Genomic DNA, 22,306 nt, shown 5'->3' with positions numbered 1-22,306 from the left:
ACAATATTGTAAAACAAGCTGAAACTTTATTAACGACCTTTATCAAAACGTTAAATGTAAAAATTACTTCAATGAAACATAACGAAGAGAAATAAATATACATACAATATAGATTGGTTGTCTTTTTCCACTGCGATATCGTTGAATTAATATCAAAATAATAAAAATGTTATTATTCATATTTTTTATTATACAATAGATATATATTAGATATTATATACAATCTTAATACATTATATTTCAGGAATATCATCGAATCTTTTTAAAACTGTTTCTCTCTTTTCCACATATAGAAATTACTCCTTTTAATCATCATCTTCCTTGCAGAATTCCTTTATGCTGTAATTATAACAAGTATTACTGCCAATAAAATAATTGTAAATATTATTTTACTAGTATCATATTTTATAAGATAAAAATAAATGAAAGAATTACGTTATTGATTATAATTATTCATTATAATAGATAAATACTAATAATAAACATAAAGATTTTGATCAAAGTATTACAGACTGATATTCTAAGAACTATTAAATAAAAATAAACAATTTTCTCTGTCAAGTAGCAATTTTCTTATCACACAAAAATTTTAAAATATATTAAAATTGAATTGCCGAAATCTTGGGTGAATGTAATTTAAAAATTTCAAAAATTCTATTTATGTTCTGGATAAAGAACTTGAATGTTAAACATTATACTTACTGTTAAGTATATTTGAACAGATTGTAAAGCATCACAAAGATTCAAAATGACTTCGCCTTCGTGCGTAAGCCCCCAAACAGGCGAAGAATCCGATAATCGCTATAGTTAACCCTAAGATCAATGCTAGAGTGTCACCGAAATCAAAATTGGAAGCCATTGCGACATCAAAAATGCCGAATATGACGAGTATAAAATACAACCACATTTTTCTCGTAAATGATAACTGCAGAAATATATTGTATATGTATATATATATATATATATATATATATAAATTGCAAGAATGACAGCTCTTGAATTGTTTTCTTGCACTGTCGTTTGTGCGTTGTGTAATTAATATAACTCAGTATCTCCTTTTAAATCAAGTAAGTTCGTCATCAGATCAAATAGTCGCGTCTCAAATCATGTTCTAACGTTTTACGTTCGTCACCGATAATTATGTCTGTCGCTCTATTTAGCACTATGTAAATATGAACATGGCGGCCAAACTTAATAACATCGATTAATTATCGAATAGTCGCATGCGTGGAGAATTTCACCATTCCTACAATTTAGATCTGTTCGCGTTTTTAGCACTTTTTGCACTCAGCATCTTCGCTTTCTCTCTCTTCAACGCCCGAATATATATTTATCTCGTTTTAAGTGCATTTTTGAGGAGCAACAGACTCTACCATTTGTCATTAGGACAACTAGTGCAACACTGCAATTAAATGCAAATCAATTCACATATTTTCAATTAATAAATAATTTAACCCTTTTATCAAGACAACCTTAAAAGGATTAAATTATTTAACCCTAGAAATATACAAACTGAATTGCATAATTTTGCACTAGTTTTCCTAGTATAAAATGGTATTAGTAATTTACTAGATCGAGTGTACTCGCATCGAGAAATCGCATCACATATGTTGGCTATACTTCGGTTACTGTCAATAGAAAACTAACCTCATAAGCAGCTTCATATTAAGACATAAATAAAAAACGAGTCTCACAGTAGTGAATCGAGAGAATGGCCGGTTCGTCGGCAAACGTAACGGTGTCGAGTATCTTGAAGAACAAGAGCTCGTTCGACGATGAACCGCGGAAGAAGAGCAGAGAAGACTGGCGAAAGGCAAAGGAACTTGAAGAAGCGAGGAAGGCTGGTACAGCCCCCGCGGCCGTTGACGAGGAGGGTAAAGATATCAATCCGCACATTCCGCAGTACATCAGCGCGACACCATGGTACTTCGGTTCTCAGGGCCCCACTCTGAAGCATCAGAGACCACAACCTGAGAAGCAGAAGCAATACAATTCGATAGATGATTGGTACAATCGCGGGGTAGATATCTCGCGAACGGCTATCAAGTATCGTAAGGGTGCTTGTGAGAATTGTGGCGCGATGACTCACAAGAGGAAGGACTGTATGGAGAGACCACGTAAGGTTGGTGCAAAGTACACTAATTTCAAGATAGCGCCGGATGAATTTACCCAACCCGAGCTGTCTATGGACTACGATGGTAAGAGAGACAGATGGGCCGGTTACGACCCTTCCGAGCACAGAGCGATTGTCGAAGAGTATCAAAAGATAGAAGAAGCCAAGAGGCAGATGCGTGCCGAGAAACTCAATGCAGAGGAAGAAAACGACGAGCAAGATTCGGACAAGGACGAAGATAAATATGTAGACGAAGTGGACATGCCTGGTACAAAGGTCGATTCCAAGCAGCGCATTACTGTGAGGAATCTCCGGATTCGAGAGGACACGGCCAAGTATCTGCGCAATTTAGATCCGAACTCCGCGTATTATGATCCAAAGACCAGATCTATGCGTGACAATCCTTATGCAGGTACGGAACGTGAAGTGGATTTCAAAGGTGAAAACTCAGTCCGTTTCTCGGGGGACACGCAGCAGCATGCTAATGCACAATTGTTTGCTTGGGATGCGCATGAAAAAGGAGTCGACGTACATTTATTGGCTGAGCCTACGAAATTAGAACTATTGAAGCAGGAATATGACAAGAAACGCGACGAGTTGAAAGATAAGGCACGTGATGGTGTGATCGAGCGTTACGGAGGTGAAGAGCATCTTCAAGCACCACCGAAGGCTCTATTATTAGCACAGACTGAACACTATGTTGAATATTCGAGGTACGGTAAAATAATCAAAGGACAAGACAGACAAGTGATAAGATCCAAATACGAAGAGGACGTTTATCCAAATAATCACACATCGATCTGGGGTTCTTATTGGCAAGATGGAAAATGGGCTTACAAGTGCTGCCATTCCTTCATAAAAAATTCGTATTGCACCGGAGAATCAGGGAAAAAAGCAGCGGAAGCAGTGAGCAACAGCATGCCAGATAAAATACCATCTACGGAAGAAGTGGAACTAGATAAATCAAATATAATGGATGACAATCATTCCCTCAATAGCGAATCTTCGTCCGAGGATGATATGAAAAACAGAACGGAATTGCAGAGTAAAGCGGCTAAACGAAAATTGAAAAAACAGAAACGAAAAGAAAATCGTAAGAATAAAAAACGGAATAATGCAGAAGCTGAAGACAAACTGAAAGAAGCGCTGAGAAAGGAAGAGGAAAATACGAAGCAAGTAGACAGGATGTTGAACATAGACGAGAGGAAACGTCCGTACAACAGCATGTACGAGACAAAGGAATTGACAGCTGAAGAGATAGAAGCATATCAAATGAAACGCAAACGCGATGAAGATCCAATGGCCCATTTTCTTTAAAAATAATGTTTTACAAAACAGGACATTGATATTGTATATATGTCATGTGTAAATCTTGTAATATTTATCTTGTATTATTTTATGAAAATACTAAAAGATAGTACTTTAATGATACTAATTATATATATATATTAATTCAACAATTGCTTACAATTTTTTATTATATATTTCATTGTTCCTAATCTTTCCATATTCAAATCTTTCTAAGAAAATTAATAATTTTATTTTCCATGTCAACAGATAATTGATTAAGTTAATTGGTCATTTCAGTTTGGAGTTATGTATTCGTTTCTATTAATATAAATTAATTAATCTCACTTTAACTTGTAGTTTCTAGACGCGGAAATGCTTGTCGCGCGGCAAAATGCGACGCGATAATCAATAAATGTTAGGAGCTGTACGCTTATTGGTTACCGCGTCACAATTTACCGCACGGTAAGTGACTAGAAGTTTACGCTGCTTGGAAATGTGCTCGATCAGTCTTTCCATTCTTTAGAGAAATAGCTATGATTGGCCGGAGTTATAATATCGATGTTATGAGTTTATAACTCGGGCGTAAATCGATTTGTATATGTATACGAACAATTAATTGGCTACTGCTCCAATTTCATTGCGCGACAAACAATTTCGCGTTCAGTGTGCATAATCAGTCATAACTTAAACTGAGATTAAAATTAATCTAAATAAGTATCGGTCGTTCAATATTAGTCGGAGTTATTCGTTAAAATTTGATCGGAGTCGGTCTTAAATTCGGCAAAAAAGATATGAATTTATGTAAAACTTTGTATTTCCGCGCTTCAGGAAAAAAAGTCATAGAATTATCTCTTAGAGGGCATTGCGTGCGCTGGAGTATCTGAAATATGTGATAGATCGTCGACTTCAGATAATATTTAATCGATGACCAAGGGAAAAGCGCTAGACTGCCATATTAGAAGCAAACCGTGACTTTAGACATCAAATGTCTTCTTTCCCTGAGGCTTTATTCCCACGATCCACAATATGATGTTTCGCCGTGTTGTATTTTCGTGCCGATGATAAGTGTACACTTTGTGGGTGTTCTGTACCCAGCATGTCGTTCTGTGCGTTTTACGCGTCTGCTCTACGTTCCTTTTAACTCGAACTCCGAAAATGAAATCTTTTTCTTAATTTAACTAGGAAACCGCGTGTGAGTTAATTGCGCTGCTAGCGTGTCGAAAGTAAGAAGAAAAGCAGAAGAGAAAAGGAAGAAGTATGTTTTTTTGTTCGGAAGTTATGAGACTGGCAATGATTCGACGTTGAAGATGACATAAATCTGCGCTGTACGTATTTCTGTATAAAGGTGGAAGAGGGAAAACAAAAGAGAGAGAGACAGAGAGAAAGAGAGGGAAAGAGAAAGAGAGAGAGAAAGAGAGGAAGAGAGAGAAAGGAAGAGATGTGTCGGCGGATAAATTACTACAATTTGCTTAATAGCTAATAGACTCAAAATTACTGGTATGCTTTTACGATTCACTCACCATGTCCGTATATGCGACGATACTGCCTCTCATCTTCCTGGGATTATTAGGTAATGTGTGTATATATATATATATATATATATATATATATATATATATATATATATATATAAATATTTTGTTTAAAATTTGAATTTTTTGTTTTTCAAAACCTTATTCTCAGAAGATTTAAAGGACTTAAAGAACTTTTTCAGAGAGTAAGATAAAGAAGAGAATTTTAGGATGATTTTGATTAAACTCAGATTAATTGAATCATTGCTTAATTCAACTGGCAAAATTGCTTGCTGCACAATTTTTAACTATAATTTGTATCATTAATCTAAGCTTTTTCTCTATATATTAAACAATGAAGAATTAATTATTCTATTCATATTGACAAAATAATATTGTTTGAAAAAACTGATTAAGTTGTTCAGAACTCTGTCCAAGTTATTTTTATATATTGTCACTGATTATATTCAGAAGAATGCGCATGCCAGCTTTTTTAATTTAAATCAATTCAAATTTGAATAAAGTCGAATAATTGCAATAATTTTGCACATTTGCATTAGATTAATGTGTTTATAAATGATTATGCTACTGTCTGTCGTATATACTTGCCATTTATTCTTCAATTCTCTCTGTGAATTTAAAACTTATCCAGTAATTTGTTCCTATGTTCAGTTACATCACTGTTTTTGCTTTGTAAATTGTAGACAGATGAATAATAGAAAACAGTTTGCAAACAATTACAGTAGTAGTTTGAGATTTTTTTTTCTGACTACTCAGTTAAACAGTGACCAAGTCCTATATGCTAAACTTTGTGCAAGTTTGGTATATAGGCTAAATGTAGCAGCAGCTATAGCAGCTTTATACATATACCTGTATCTTATAAGTGTTAAGTTGTAGATTCGTTTATGTATGAAGACAAATTTTATCCTCGTTTACATTTTGACAGAGAAAATATAATATGATATATTTTAAATAAATTAGATTATTGAAAGAGCAATTAATTAAAAGTATTAATTACAGAAGCTGCAATTAATCTTTTTTAGATAAACAAAACAATTAATATAATTTATTAATTAATATTAATTAAAATAATAACGTTAATAAAAAATAATAATGTTAAAAACAAAAATTTTGATCTATTATTTTAGGAATTACATCTGCAAAAGATATTAAAGGTTCAGCCTTTTGTGAATTTTACAATGAAACAATGTGTGCAGAGAACGAAGATGAACAAGAATGTTCAGGAAAAGAAGAATGTGTCCTACATGATCCAGATAAACGTAATCATTGTTATGTATTATGGACACTGAACAGTACTACTAAAGAAACAATAATTAAATTAAAGGTTGGTTATTTATCTGGTTAATATTATTTACAGTATCCTCCATAAGTTTGGGAACACTTTACGTTTTGCAGGAAAGTCATTGTATGACAATAATATTTATACATGTTTTTTGGTTTAAATACTTCGTAAGACGTTGAAATGACAATAAACATTTATCTAGAACATTATAAACTTGTACATATCGAAAATATATAGGATAATCATTTCACAACATCGAAGCGCTTAAGATTGAATTTCGCGCTTTGGTCTATTGATTTTAGTTTTCTTGAATATATTTTCTATACATGTTATTCATTATTTTCAGGGTTGCTTTTTAGATAACAATGATTGTTATGGTAAACCGCTTTGTGTAGAGAATAATATGGAAAGAAAAAATGAATTCTTTTTTTGTTGTTGCGAAGGCAATATGTGTAACCAAAACTTCTCTTGGGTTCCACAATCAACTACTAAGCCTACAGAACCATCTGTTATTCATGGTATTCAAATATGCATGGTTTATTTTGTATTTGAAAATAAATTTGTCTTTTGCAATACACTTGTAATAACATTTAAATAATTACTTTTTCAGAATTAGAACCTATGCCTAATGCAAAGCAGCAAGCAATAACACTTGCTCTTTTAATAGCAATCCCTATACTTCTTACAATTAGTTTATTTTCTTTTTGGTGGCTCTATCGTCGTCGAAAATTGGGCTATTTTAACGAGGTTGTATTTTGAGATTGTTACAAAATTTTTAAATGTATTATTTAATTTATGAAATTTATGTAAATCTCTCAGATACCAACGCTGGAACCAGTACCATTGCCACAACCCTCACCTAATCTAGGCTTACGACCAATACAACTTCTTGAGATCAAAGCTCGAGGTCGTTTCGGAGCAGTTTGGAAAGCCCAATTTAAAAATGAGATCGTAGCAGTTAAAGTTTTTCCCATTCAAGATAAGCAATCTTGGCAGACTGAACAAGAGATTTTTAAGCTTGCACATATGGATCACGAGGATATATTACACTTTATAGGTGTTGAAAAGCGTGGAGATAATCTACAAGCTGAATTTTGGTTAATCACGGCGTATCACGAAAAAGGTTCACTGTGCGATTATTTAAAAGCAAACATTGTAACATGGCCTGAGATGTGTAGAATTGCAGAGTCCATGGCAAGGTAACAGTTATTATAATAACGATAATAATCTGTAGGAATGAAATAAGATTATATAAATTGAATAAAATAATATTTTTATTGAGCTATTGTTCAATCTTTAATAAAAGCATTTTTGTTATCAGAGGTTTAATGCATCTACATGAGGAAATCCCAGCTAATAAAGCAGATGGCTATAAACCAGCTGTAGCTCATAGAGATTTTAAGTCAAAAAACGTTTTACTCAAGGCTGACATGAGTGCCTGTATAGCAGATTTTGGTTTGGCGCTTATTTTTCATCCGGGAAAACCTTGCGGTGATACACACGGACAGGTAATTTATATAGCGTTATGCATTTTATATTGATGTGAAAATAACTATAATAACTATAATAATTTATAGGTTGGAACGCGAAGATATATGGCACCAGAAGTTTTAGAAGGAGCAATAAATTTTACTAGAGATTCATTTTTACGAATTGACATGTATGCCTGTGGGTTAGTTCTGTGGGAATTAGCTTCAAGATGTACTGTACAAAATGTACGTAATATATATTATGTGTAACATTACATGTTTTACAGAGAATATGCATTTTTGCTGAATTGCGAGCTCTCAAGACTAGAGCTGTAAATATGGTTTGGATATGTGGATATCGAGGAAATGATTACCTGGATATCCTATATCCAATTTCTTGGGTTACCTGATCCTTTCATTTGGTGGACGTCGATATTACCCAGATAATCCGCATTTTAACATTTGAAAAATTGTGTTTCAAATTTGTGAATTTTCAAAATCTGAACTATCCATTACAAGAAATTGGAAGAAAACTGAATGAAACATATCAGATTATAATATGCCAAAATTTACTTTGAAGAATGATAAAAATGCGGCTGCATATGAAATCTTAACAAAATGAGAACTGGATATTTATTTTCGTATTTTTATAGTCACGCGCGCGTGCACGTACAATGACTAAAATAATCATGTATTACCCATCTCGCAAGTTAAGCGCATGTCAAAAGATACTAATTGTTTTTATTTCAATATTAGGGACCAATAGGAGAATATCGACTACCTTTTGAGGATGAAGTTGGTCTCCATCCTACTCTAGAAGACATGCAAGAAAGTGTTGTTCATAAAAAGGAGAGACCGCTCATTTTAGAAACTTGGCGTAAACATCCAGTAAGTAAAAATGTATAGAAATATTTATTTTAATTCTGTGTTCACAGAATGTGTGACAGAATTATTATCTATATATTAAAAAATCAACGAGAAATGCATATACATATTATTAATTCTATGCAAACAAATTCCTTCTGTATAAAAACTGCTAGTAGTAGAAATTTTTTTTGATAGCTGTATAAAGAACAATGTTTTTCTATCTAAAAAAAAAATAATAAAATAAAATTGAATATATAGTTTTTTAATGTCTTGAAATGTGTGTTATTTCAGGGATTATCATCAATTTGTGATACAATGGAAGAATGTTGGGATCACGATGCCGAAGCACGTCTTTCTGCTTCGTGCGTAGTGGAACGAGTTGCTACTCTTGGTAGAGCTCTTGTATTAAATTCAACTACTTTGATTCGTGTTGATAATACCAACGAGATTATTACTACCAAGGAATCTAGTATGTAGTTAGTGTCCATTAATATAGTTTATTTTAATGGTACAACCATTTTTTGTATCATAATTTTGTTATACGTATCAATGAGGAATGTTGAAACAATAGAAAAAAGACAAGCATATATCTCCGACTTTATATTTTACTATTTGAATAATTATTAATTTCTCCTCTTATAATGCTATACAAGTGATCGTTAGTTACATCATGACATTCATCCTAATAAAAGTATATCGATTACACATTACATATTTTATCTTTGCCAATGCCTCTTGCATTGATGATAGATTCACTAACATTAAAAAAGTTTGTGAAATTAACAAACATTTTTTTAATGTCTAGAAAATGTAAAGTAAAACACTATGGGCAAAATATTACACAAGTAATTATAAGGTAAATAAGAAAAATTTAAAAGTGAAATTATAATTATTTGCTGCCAAATTATATCTCAATATTACATTTTCATACACGTAAATCTCTGTTTTAAAAATAAAAAGAGCAATGTATCTCATTTTTTATTAATCCTTGCAATAACTTGCAAATATCATGCGAGAGAATGTAAGGCGACACTGCTTCCATTTAGCCAAGAATTCATGAATTACATGTTTAGAACATTTTATCGAAGATTTGGTATTGGATTGTTCGCACTGCGAAATAATCAAGTAGAAAATCAGCGTCGAGCTTGTGTGACTACTCTACCCACACAGTAAGATAAAAAAAGATCTGCGGGATTTTTTTAACATATCTTGCTAGGAATCATAGCATTATATTGAGAGCAATCGAGAAAGAGAAAAAAGGAGAAAGGGAGATATCTGGAGCATACTTTTTAAATTTAATATAATATAATCATACTGCCATATGTGTGTATATATATATATATATATATATATATATATATATATATATATATTCTAGCCGTGTATATATATATATTTTTAACTATAACGCCTAAAGTACCTTTAGATTGTGTCCTCTTTTATGCGGATTATCTTTATAATTTTTATATATTTTTTATCGAGATTTTCTGAATATTCAATAGAATACTTCAGAGATATACTTATAAGTATATCTCTAGTTCATAATGAACTAGAAATATCGTAAGAAAATCGCTGTATATATGTTTCGAATATCCAGAACGATTTTAGTATATCTCGCAGATTTCCATTGCTGTATGGGTAGGTGGCTTCATCCAAATCCAGGATGGATTTCTATACAGATGGCAAATCCTTTTCACAGCAAACGTATCTAATTGAATGTTATTCGATTCGAAGTTGATCAGATAAAATTTTATGAAAGTTCTATTATCTTAAAATTAAAAATCAATTTTGAATATTCAGAAGAAGAAAAATAGAGTAAATATAGTTTTCATTGATTTTTTGAATGAAAAAAATAAAATCTTTGATATTTTAACTTAAAAATAATCCATTATAAAAAAAAATCATTGTTTCCACTTGTCAATATTTTGGAAAGTTTAATTTTTTTTAATGATAAACACCAATCTGTGGAAGACTGCGTTTGACATACGATACGTATAATGTATCATTTTATCCTTCTTTGATATTCGATGAACAACAAGAATAAAATAATACATCATTCACATCACGTATGAAACAAAACGCACTCGTGACATTCTTTTATGAGAGAAATTTAATATACAGAACTTTCCTTTTCGATCACTTTTGTTATTTTTTCAAACTATGATTTATTTTATTAAATTATTGTAATTAAACTTACAATTTATAAACGAATTTCCTGCAATCTATTCACAGACACACGTAATATTATAAGATTTTAGAGTGATTTCAACTAAAGTACAATTAATTTAATTGATGATTAATAAGAAATATCTGTAGTATTTTGTCAATATAAATAGAATTTTTTATTGTTTGATGCATGAAAAGAAAAAATAAAAATCCTATTATGAGTGTTTGTGGTTAAATTAATCATCGATTATGTCAATTGGAATTTGTTTGAAACTCTGTAGTAATCGGCTTCTATATTCCGCACTTTTTCTGTGCTTTAAAATAACTTTCAAGCGAATTTGTATATTCAGATCTTTTCTTGTTAATCACAAAAATGATTTGAAATGTTATCAGTGAGGTCGTTCAAAAATGAAACCAAGAGAACTTTTCTCATATTTCGATGATACTTAATTAAATAAACGCGTAACAAGATAGAGAAAAAGTGAAGAAATTACATTATAAAAGAATTATGTAAAATCGTGAACGTAAGTGTAAAATTTATATGATTTGGAAATAATTACATATAATGTGTAATTTCCATATGCTTTACTTGTTCATGTTTTACATATTTTTCTTTTACAGAATAGAAAGGGCTTGGATACATTTTGCTCATTTGGAACTGTCATTATTCTTCAAAATAAAGGGTATTAATATTTTGAGATCAGTTTTTATCTTGTATATATTTATATGAATTTTATCGATTTATTATTATAAATTTTAAGTGCTTATAACGAATTCGATTAAAAATATAATATAATATTCTATAGACGAGATTGCGTCGATCTATTTGAAAATTTAGGTGGAAGTGTTTATTTTAATTCACACATATTTTCTCAATGTTCTTCGGATCAATAGATTTTTATTTGACATATGATTTGTATCCCTAAATGTTCGAGGAATAGTTACTGACACTTAAAACGCGCACAATGTAGATGCATACGTAATATGTGCCACACTGACATTCCTCATTGATTGTTGAAATCATGCAGTAACTTATCCCAATCGCAAAGTATGCCAAATAAAATTCAGCGAAGCATTTTTCCTGTAAAGCCACATCATGTATATCATTATAAAATGAATGATGTAATCTTATTACCGGGACTTGAACGTTAGCATTACTTATACCCGAGATGAAGACCGAGAAAATGATGTTAGATATAATAGAGTGCTTTATATGTGATAAATTTTTTGGAATTTAACGGCACACTGATTTGAAATAGCGATGGTGCTTAACTAGAATATAAATGATGTGCAGTTGATCCTACTGATTACTTCTCAGGCATAAATAATGGTAACGTCTTGGCCCTGTTTATTACAAAGTACCTGGTAGATACAATCGAATTAATAGATTGAAATTTATTAAGATTTTTTGCACGAGAGAGAAGATGTGAGCATCTTAATTTTAATTTAAATTTTATAAAATGCTATATTATTAAGTGTAAAATTTATTTTACAAAGTAGAACACTAATCGTAAATTTTACGTGGCTCTAATATATTTTTCACTTTATATTCTTACTAATATATATTTTATTTTTTCAAAGCGATCAGCTTAATATTATATTTAATATAAATATAGACTGTCGAATGCGTTTTGTTTATGAGTAGAGATAATTAATACGTATGTAATACGATATAACTAAGATAATGTAGAATGTAAATTATTCATATTTACCAGCGGCACGTATGTCGCAATTTATCGAAAGGAGCAATGAAATAAGTGTTTTTATTCTAGAACCCAAAACGACAATTTCAATATATAAATCTACTAAAAGACACTGAAACACTATTGTAGTCTTGTTTTACTGCTCTTGTATGAATACGTTTATTATATATTGATAAAAAAATATAAGTAATCGCAGTAAATCGATGCTTTTATATATTTATTCGAAACTATACATAATATTTAAATAATTAGTTTCTCAATAGTTGAATAATCCTTGAATTCGATTTTAAATCCTCGATAATCGGAAACATGAGAGCGTTGGATACGGTGCTATCAACTCATTTTCAAATATTTTAATACTGTTTATTATTCGTTAATGGTTGTTCGGACTGCAGTTAATAATTTGCCAGTTATAATATTCCTGATAAATTCGAGGTAGCAGAATCCCTTTCCATTTTAGTAAAAGATCTTTTTTTACGTCCGACAACATTATGTATTTGTACATATTTATAAATTGCAATAGGACTGATTTTGATCTTTGTTTAGATCTTTCTCAACAATCAAATTGCATATTTATAGTTTAATTAACTTGTTAAAGTACAAACGGCAAATTAATATAAGGATGGATATATATATATATATGTATGTATATATATATATATATATATATAGAGTGTTTGGAAAATAATGATAAATCTTTTAGTGGTAAAATGAACTAAACTGAGAAGAAAAGTCCTCTACCATTTTGCAATTTTCGCAATAGTTAATAAGATATTAATTTACTAAAAATTGTCGAAAATTAATCTTTAATAATTTTTTACTCAAATACTATTAACTTTAGAAAAACTACAAGAAACAAAAATTGTTTAATTTTTTCTCATAGAACTTTATGAATTTTTTCAGAATTTTTTATCAACATTTTAGTACTGCATTTTCTCATTTTTACCAACACGAGAAAATGATGATATTAAAAAATTCTGAAAAAATTCTAAAATAATTTTTGAAGCTCTATAAGAAGAAAATAAACAATTTTTGTCTCTTGCAGTTTTTCTGTAAAGTTGATAGTGTTTGAGTAAAAAATTATTGAAAACTAATTTCGGCCATTTTTTAGCAATTAATATCTTGTTAATTATTGCGAAAATTGCAAAATGGTAAAGGACTTTTCTTCTCAGTTTAGTCTATGCTGCGAAAGATTTATCATTATTTTTCAAACACCCTGTGTGTGTATATGTGTATATATATATATATATATATATATATATATATATATATACACACACATATATACACATATAGTGATGGTAATACAGTCGTATTTTAAAATGCTCTTCGCAATACTTGTTAGATCTAATTTTTCTCTTCGGATGACCTTTGCTTTTTTTCTTTTTCTTCTTTTTTCTATTCTAGTATAGTTGAGTTACAATCCGTAGGTCGTAATACCAAAAGTATCTTCGAACCAAAAGAGCCAGCTAATTGCTTCTTTAGGGAAAAATGTTGACTTTTCAAGAATGAATTCTTCGGATGATTATGTAATGGTAATGCTGTCATCATGGAGACATAATAGGACGTGGAGACATGAATTTCTGTTTCAGAATTTCTGTTTTATTAATTGCAATTAGCTTTTATATTATTAAATAAAAGTTACATAAAAGAAAGTTTGATAAAAAGTATATTTGTTTTAGAATACGATACGATATCAAATGAAAGTTATAAGAAGATTGAAAATCCATTTAAGACGACAATAAAATGAGCGCCATTTATCACGGAATAAAAAAGAATTAATACTTAAAAGGTCTGTTTTTTATTGTTGCACTTTTTGAATTAGTACGCACAGTACAATAAATTGAAGTGAAACAAATATACATTTGTTTCATTTCAACTTATTACACTGGTTTAGAAAGCAGCAATAAAAAACAGACCTGTAGATTAGTCGTGTAAAATTAATAAATTATGATTCGAATAATCAATAAAATATTGAACATTGATAAAGAAATCGTTTAATAAATTCTAAAGAAAAATATGAAAAATTAAGATATACGAGATTTGTCCGCGTCTTATCACGTATAAGACTTTTCCAGCTTTTTGAAACAAATCCAATGTGGTAACATTTATGCAGTTCATTGACTGGATTTGGTGCCGGTCGATTGCTTCCTCTTTCTCAAAATCAGATTATGCTCGAAAGAGAAGCGTTTTGAGGATATTGAAGTCATTCGTACTAGTACAACCAACGAATCGAGAAGATTTTCGAAGAGAGTTCTAGGACGTCTTTTTTCCTAAATCTCTGAGCACTTTACCATCATTCATTTTTTCATGAAAATTATGGTACATAAAATCAAACTTTCTATTGTTTTGTTGTTTTTTAATTAAAACATAGTTTTATAGCTGTGCTATACAGAATGTTTCTGAACTTTGACCTTTAATAGTATAAAGGAAATTTTATATAAAAAATTTTTATTAAAAAAATAGATATAACATATTTTCATATAAAATTTTGTTTCCAAGAGAAATGGCTTTAATAATCGAAAGTTTAATCACATTACTTTTTATTATAATCTTTTTTAATAATCTTATTGTATCATTCATTGTCGAAATTGTTCCAACGGCTATTAATATATAAATAAATAAATAAAAACAGATATAACATTTTATTCAATAAAATAAAATAATTTTAAATTATAAAAAAAATTGTGTAAAATATCGAGATTATTTTTATATTTTATATTAATGGAATATTATTTTCGCATTCTTTTGATTTGTTTCTGATGAAACAGATTTATTAATGATATAAAATTCTTAGAAGTCATTCTAGAATTAAAAGGAAATATTATTAATTTTTCAATCTTCGTATTCATTTTCGTTGAAAATAAAGTACAAAAATGTTTTATTTCATATTTTAGATTTATTTTAGAGAGAGAGAGAGAGAGAGAGAGGGTGGGGGAGGGTCAGTCCGTAGATGCTTCGTCCGTATATATGCATGCTGTCAGCATCGGTATTCAAGGCAAAGCAACTATTATAGATGTACAGAATGCGAGGAAATTATACAATTTCCGGTCACACTGGAAGGGTTTCAACCCTTCTTTGTTTTGTGCATCTGGTGCATCCGCGGTGTGCTTGACGTTCATCCAATCATCTATCGGCGTACAAGCAGTTTAAAATCCAATATGATCTGGCCAGTTGACAGTTAACACGCTTTGATCCGAAGGGATGTTTCGAAATTGGTAGACGAGATAAAGTCCACGTTTATATAAAAATAATAAAGAAGATAAAACGATTCTGAGCTGATATTCTAGACCCCAATAACATTGCTCTAATCTGAAGCATCTTTGAGATGGTTTCGTTTAATTAAATTATGCATGAGAACATATATTTATAATTTTAAATGCATGTATATACAGAAAGCGAGAGAGAGAGCGAGAGGGGGGGAGGGGGACAAAGAAGAAGACTGAAGGATACGAAAATAAGAAGAGAGGCGTGGCGGTGGGCGGTAAGGGAGATTGAACGAAGGGGTAGTGACGGCGAGGGGAAAAAGACGAGAGTGGCACGAGGAAGAGAGAAAGAGGGATGGATAGAGACCAAAAATGATCGAGATTTTAGGGGAGTAAAAACGGCACGTTTATGCTCTGCACTCCGCCTTCTTCCCTGTTCGCATCATCGGTTCTTTCTTTCATTCCTAATCCTTGCTATCGCGCGACGATCGTGGCAGTGGTGATAGTGGTGGTGGTGGTGGTGGTGGTGGTGGTGGTGGTAGTGGTGGTGGTGGTGGTGGTGGTGGTGGTGGTGGTAGTGGTGGTGGTAGTGGTGGTGGTGGAGGTGGTGGTGGTGGTAGTGGTGGTAGTGGTGGTGGTGGGTGGTATGTCTTACCGCAACCTCGTCTCTATCTCCGCTCATCCTTGTCCCTCCGCCGACGAAGCAACCAATCCCCACTCCACACCCCTCTCTTAACGGGTTCTTCCCATACCACCCTTGGCGGATCAATGATGATTCCAGCACCCTCCGTTGTATGGCGCTAACGTCGCCTAAGCGCCGCTCAGTCCGAACTCAGGGTTCACTCAGTCCACGAACGTTTGCCACGAGACTTCGATCTCTCACACCGCATCGCACACGCTATCTCTGTCTCTCTTTCTCTCTCTCTATTCACCCGCCTCGTATCTCTTTCTCTCTCTGTCTTTTTCTCCACTTTTTTCCTTTTTTCCCGCTTGGCGGACGGAGAACCAAACTGGTGACCGGGGAGGCGCGCGTAGTAACCGTGCATCGGTCTACGTCAACGGAAGTCTTGCCGTAGTACCCTCGTGCTTTCGGTTACTTCGACCCATATAACCGTCGTGCTGCAACCCCCGTTCGTCCGCTTCGACCGGCTGCGGATCTACCTGCGGCGCAGCGAGGTGAGTGGGCGACCTATCGCACGTCTACCTTTACGTCGGTCTCTCTACCACCGAACGCGAACCTCAAATTTGCCTGCCAAATTCGCGCAAATTTTCAGACACGTCTGAAGTTATTCGAAAGTTTTGAATACTTTTTACGGCAAGTTTGCTTCCTCAATTTTTATTCCTTTTATACTGGAAAAATTTTCTTTTCCTTCTACAAATAACTAAAATTCTGAGATTTACATGTTGCGTTTCATTAAAATAGCTCGAAGTTTTCGATATAGTAGAAAATTAAAATCATTAATCCGTATACTTGAAATTGTGATAGCTTACTTATTTATTTAGATTTATTAAGATTTTGCACAGAAATGTAGACATCAATAAAATTCATTTTTTAAATATATATATATATATATATATATAAAACTTCAAAAGATTTTCAATTAAACTGATTTTTCGATATTAATTAGATTAATGAATGCAATAATTATGCACAAATTAAAAATAACTTTGATACAAATTTTTTTTAGACTTGTAAAAATTTAGTTTGGATCTATACATTACGAAAATTACATTGCAGATTACATTAAACTTTTAACTTTGAATAGCGAGAGAATGTTAAATGTACGTCAATTAACACAGACATAATATTATTATACTCGTAATGTTATAACACGGAAGTAATGCAGCGAAGTAGAGCTCTAAAGAACTCTTTGTAAGAAGATTTTATTTTTTTTTAACTAAACCCTGCATATAAAACTAAATCAGATCTAGTTCATCCACAAAAGATCATCTCATGCTTTCAAAAAGAAAGTTATAGATTTCATATTATTTTTTGCATAAACCACTTGACAAGAATCGGTTTATCTGACTTCCAATGACGATGAGAAAATATTGTGGTATCTGTACTTAGTAATAACGATTTAACTTGTAGATCAAATCTAATGAGAATTTCTACCAGAAAATAGTAACGAATAATATATTGATTATTATTATTATACATAATACAGTAAATTGAGTAAATTTAATAATAAATTGAAAACATATGATTGTTGCAAAGCTAATACATTAATTTTTTTGAAAGATTCGAAAACCTTATTGACTGATCCACATTTATAGCGTGCAGAATTCTTTTTTTTTACATCGATAATACAAATGAGATTTATTTTACTGTATTTTGCCAAGTTTCAATGAATATTGATTAAATATCTGTTCTGCAGCGAAACCGGCATATAAAAAAAAAATTAATTCACTGGAATTCTTGTTCCTGTGGTTTGCCTCATAAGGTGCTGTCACCTATTGGCAGGGACGTCCACTTAAATAAATATCCACTAATATATCCACACAAATCCTATTTGAGCAGTTTTTATACGACAGATTATTTTACTACGTTGAGAAAAAAAGGAAAGAACTTTAATTCAACAATATAATATATCTTTCCAAAAACTGTCAAAAGAAAACATTTTTGACATTTTAAATCGTTTTATCTCTCACCGAAACAGAAAAGAATTATACAATAAAAAATTAAAGTGAGATTTTATTTATTTTCAAAAAATACAATTAATTACAAAGAACATTATTTACATTTTGAGATATTTTTACAATTTTTAGACACTTCTAAATTTAATCTAAAGAACACGTAGAGCTTAAATTTTCGAATTCCATTACGAAAGCTCACGAGATTATCTTTATTGACGTTTTTCATAATGTGGCGATTTCTTATGATATTCCTCCCAACTTATCCTTTGCTGAATTATATTATAGAATGTATACCGAATTATACATTATACTGCTTACGTTGTCAACATGCAACTACTCGAAGCCATGGCCGGGTGAAAGAGGCATCATGTAGATATACGTAAACACAGCGGCTTTGTGCACCGGTAAGAACGCGCCGCAAAGTCCCCGGCAAAAATTCGCTCCCGCGAGGATTCTGCTCATCTCAGAATCCCTCGTCGGCGAAACTTTATTCACTAACCGAATAACTGCTGCGACCGATCAATAGCGAAACCGTTTCAGTAAACAGCAAAAAATTCCGTATTTCTGTATTGAGAGATTGACTGTGTCTTGCCAGTATGGAAACCGGCTTTTTAGTTTCCTTGTATACAAGATCCGCTCAAGTGAAACCTTGATATGCTTGTTGTATGCAAAACGTTGTACTTAAAATGCTTGCTTATTTCTCATAGCATGTATTTCTTAATCGATTTTATCGAATATATTTTCTTGATAAAAATTTCCTGAAATGCTAGATTTGCAAGGTATCAGTCACAGAGTGATTATGACAATTATATACTTATTATTTTGTACCGATAAAAGAAACTTTATTCGCTCTGTACGCTGACTTTATAAAAATTTACTGTCCTTTATATGTTTTGCCGCTGGCGAGATGTGAAATTCTATGAGAGAGACTCGCAGATGCATTGTTAAGTAAAATGGATATGTAGATGTACATGTTGATGAGTGCATACGAAGGCAAGTAAATCTCGCGGTTCACTCGTAGACTAGCTAAATTACTACTCGGATTAATCTGCGTATGAACTGATTGTGTACATTGACAAGCACTATTATGTAGAGATGTAACATTCCATGAAGAGGCGTATCCATTATTTGTATTTTCGAGGGAAGTAGTGCTAGTTTCGTCGAAGAATGAAAAAAATCGACAGAAAAGCAAAAAAAAAAAAAAACGCGAAATGTAGAAAGAACTTCTTGGTAAGAAAGGGCACGTGTTTAATTTTTTCTTTTACACGGAATGCTCAGTTATGCAATTCTACAAAGGACAAAATTTATGGAAAAATCTAGTTCTGCTGAAATGTTTATTTTAAAAAGATGTGGTTTGTGAATTTTCTAAGCTACAACGTACAGTTTGAACAAACCACGATTCTTTTTTAAAAAGAACTGGTTATTTTATATAATATATGAAAACCGCTTCAAAAAGTAAAATTGTTAATAACTAACAATTATATGATACTAAACAGAAAGTATTTCTTAAAACTTTCAAGCTTATTTATCAGAGATTTTTTTAAACCTATCGACTTATTGATTAATCCAGGTCGTAATTGTAGGTTGTATAGTACAGACAATAAAATTTAAACATTTTTAGCCTATTCCATACATTACATAACATGATAATTATTGGTTATTCCATATGATACACGATGCTGTGTATAACAAGAGGATTTATATTAAATATATAAATTTTATATTAAATATATAATTTATTTCTAACACGTCCTACTACGTCGTCTACGTTCTAGATTTTTTGCGGAGGAGAGAAATGTCTCGCGTGAATCCCTGGATCGTGCTGGTCCTCCTGAACTGTCATCCTACTGGCCGCTTTCAAGCTATTTCTTCGTTTTTGCACATTAAGGGTCACAACGTGCGAGAAAGAAAGAATTAGAGAAATGGAGAAGTAGAGATGGATGAAGATTACGTCTACATGATTCATTCGGACATGTGATTTATTACAGTCATGTGTTTTTTTTTATGTGATCAATCCTAATCTCGTAATCAATCAGCAATTCGAAAAGTCATAGGGTTCGATGAGAGTTGATATTGCGATAGCCTAGAAGTTGATCTTCAGAGAGAACGAACGGCAAGTCTCTTTACCTCTCTATGTCATATAGGTATTGCAGAATTCTCTACCTCTCCTATATTCCCTGAGGTATTTCATCTCATTGCTTCGTATACGCACTGGTTTGCTGGCGAAATTGGACCAAGAATGAGAGGCAACCCTTTAGTGCTAGAATTCGCAAAAAACGTCTCAGTACGTTCTCTTGAGGATTAAACCTACTTTCACATCCAATAATGACTCTATTAATTGCAACATATAGCAGTTTCTGCGCGTATAAAACTTCCTCGAAGAACTTCAAACAGTATTGGTACCTCTAACAATGGACACTACTTTAATAACATAAAGGTATCGATTACTACAATATATAATATATATTTTGAAATAAATTCATGTTAAATGTACACAGAAATTCGTATAAACGCATCTGAGAAAGCTGAAATAATTATATGCACTCACAGAAATAAGGATAATTTTATAATAAAGCAATATTTCTTATATTTGCTATAATCACAATGCATATATTACAATTATAATATATATGAATTTTGTGACGATTAGTAATAGTATAATTAATTAACATTTGATTCTCTATTGCAAAATCATGATCATTACGTATGTAACACGGTTTGTTCACAAGGTTATAATTTCACAAAGAGTAATGATACTCGGATAAATCCCACGTGTCGCGCTAAATAGCCTATTAACGATAAATGGATATATCCTTTAGACAGCGCATCATTTTAATGGAATCGTGCGACGTTAATTAATACTCTACTCCTGCTAAAATCTGCTCCTCCGAAGGCTGTTCGCGTATCTATCAGCAAATTGTATTTTAGCATCTATTAGCGATGCCCTGCAACAGCCGACTCAACACTAGTATCCGTATTAATACGACGAAAAGCAAGACGAGTGTATGCGAAAAGTAACAAAGGATCGTTGGCGAGCAGAAAATGTAGTTACTAACTACAGCAAGAGCGATTTAATGCTCTTGACGTATCGCAGTAAATTAAGTACAGCGATGTCCATAAAATACTGATATACTTCTGTGAAGTGACTTAAGGAACATCTCAAGAAGGAAGAATCATTATGAAGAAAATTAGAGAATTTATTACGAAGAAGAAAGTATATTTTTAATTTAAATCGAATTTTCTACGTGCTGGTGAATTGCCTATAATAGCTATAATAATTTAGAGATATTCTTCTCTATCCTTTATGTTCTCAGAATTACAATCTTAGAAAGGAAGGTGTTCCGTGATTGACTATTTTACAATATGTTATTGAAATTTATTTCTTATTTCAATCGGCGATCTTTTTGTTTATTAATATATCGTGTCATGTCCATTCTTCAATTATTGCACAGTAGAACGAGAAGGAAGAGCAAGGATGCGTTTGAACGGAAGAGAATTTTAAAACCCCGATCTGGTCTCCTGCGACGCTGGCAGGTTCAACACAGCAAGTAGTACACATATCGGAAAATTGTATAGCGAAGGAATTACGTGAGTGAAAAATTGATCGGAGGTTTGACAGCGTAGTTCGTCTTCCCGCGGGACCAGCCAGTCTTGTTCTACCTATTCTTCTATCTCGTGCATATTTCGTTACTCGGTCATACGGAGATCTCTTGAGGAAGGAGGAGATGCAACTGCAATAAGAGAAAATACTTTCAATGCTTCCCATTTGAACACGTAACCTGGGAGGCGTGTACCCAAGTAAATATATTATATATTTATCATATAGAAAATATAAATCAAGCGCTATGTAATTGCGAAACATTATATGTATCTTTAATTCTTGTAGATATTTCTCTCTCTTCCTCTTTTTCATATAATGTTTTTACTTAGCTTATTTAATGCGATATCTGAGATTTATTCAAATATCATATTATTCTTTGTAAAACTGTAACCTTGTGAAGAAAAGTATGACATTTGTAATGATCATTTTTGATAGATAAT

At 32.0% G+C, this 22,306-nt stretch overlaps 3 protein-coding genes and 2 long non-coding RNA genes across 9 annotated transcripts in view; 3 read left to right on the top strand and 2 right to left on the bottom strand.

Moving 5' to 3' along the window:
* Positions 1-169: 169 nt before the first annotated feature.
* On the bottom strand, positions 170-1,499 carry LOC147911119 (uncharacterized). The gene is made up of 2 exons (XR_015545815.1): positions 703-1,499; positions 170-339 (listed from the first exon to the last, which is right to left on the bottom strand). It is a non-coding gene; the product is annotated as an uncharacterized LOC147911119 (long non-coding RNA).
* A 136-nt stretch (positions 1,500-1,635) lies between these two features.
* Slu7 (Pre-mRNA-splicing factor Slu7) lies at positions 1,636-4,816 on the top strand. Its single transcript, XM_087408189.1, has 2 exons — positions 1,636-4,509; positions 4,586-4,816. The coding sequence occupies exon 1, from the start codon at positions 1,712-1,714 to the stop codon at positions 3,428-3,430; it is 1,719 nt and encodes a 572-aa protein (XP_087264315.1). The 5' UTR covers positions 1,636-1,711; the 3' UTR covers positions 3,431-4,509; positions 4,586-4,816.
* Positions 4,817-4,832: 16 nt separating this feature from the next.
* On the top strand, positions 4,833-12,622 carry put (activin A receptor type 2 punt). 3 transcript variants are annotated; one of them, XR_015545795.1, is made up of 10 exons: positions 4,833-4,973; positions 6,063-6,259; positions 6,564-6,735; positions 6,828-6,964; positions 7,037-7,416; positions 7,539-7,725; positions 7,795-7,932; positions 8,443-8,574; positions 8,845-11,243; positions 11,341-12,622. XR_015545795.1 is itself a non-coding variant. In XM_011059776.2 (9 exons), exons 1-9 carry the CDS (start codon positions 4,925-4,927, stop codon positions 9,028-9,030), a joined length of 1,578 nt encoding a protein of 525 aa, XP_011058078.1. In that variant the 5' UTR covers positions 4,833-4,924; the 3' UTR covers positions 9,031-12,622. The 3 variants fall into 3 exon arrangements, 2 of the variants coding, with proteins under 2 accessions (XP_011058078.1, XP_087264423.1); XM_011059776.2 differs by having other exon boundaries at positions 8,845-12,622; XM_087408297.1 differs by lacking the exons at positions 8,443-8,574; positions 8,845-11,243; positions 11,341-12,622 and adding an exon at positions 7,974-8,434 and having other exon boundaries at positions 7,795-7,889.
* A 3,817-nt stretch (positions 12,623-16,439) lies between these two features.
* Positions 16,440-22,306, top strand: part of cpx (synaptic transmission protein complexin) — a 141,766-nt gene continuing 135,899 nt past the window's right edge. The window contains exon 1 of the mRNA XM_011059778.2: positions 16,440-16,804. The gene's annotated coding sequence lies outside the window, so the exon portion shown is untranslated. The remainder of the gene's footprint in view (positions 16,805-22,306) is intronic.
* Positions 18,835-22,306, bottom strand: part of LOC105148200 (uncharacterized) — a 95,209-nt gene continuing 91,737 nt past the window's right edge. For all 3 annotated transcript variants that reach the window (XR_846405.2, XR_846404.2, XR_015545289.1), the window contains one exon: positions 18,835-21,996. This is a non-coding gene — a long non-coding RNA (uncharacterized LOC105148200). The remainder of the gene's footprint in view (positions 21,997-22,306) is intronic.

Source organism: Acromyrmex echinatior, chromosome 1, assembly GCF_024713525.1.
Source record: "Acromyrmex echinatior isolate Ae372 chromosome 1, ASM2471352v2, whole genome shotgun sequence".
Taxonomy (NCBI): Eukaryota; Metazoa; Arthropoda; class Insecta; order Hymenoptera; family Formicidae; genus Acromyrmex; species Acromyrmex echinatior.
Note: the sequence above shows the minus strand (reverse complement) of the source record. Positions and strands in the feature narration are given on the sequence as shown.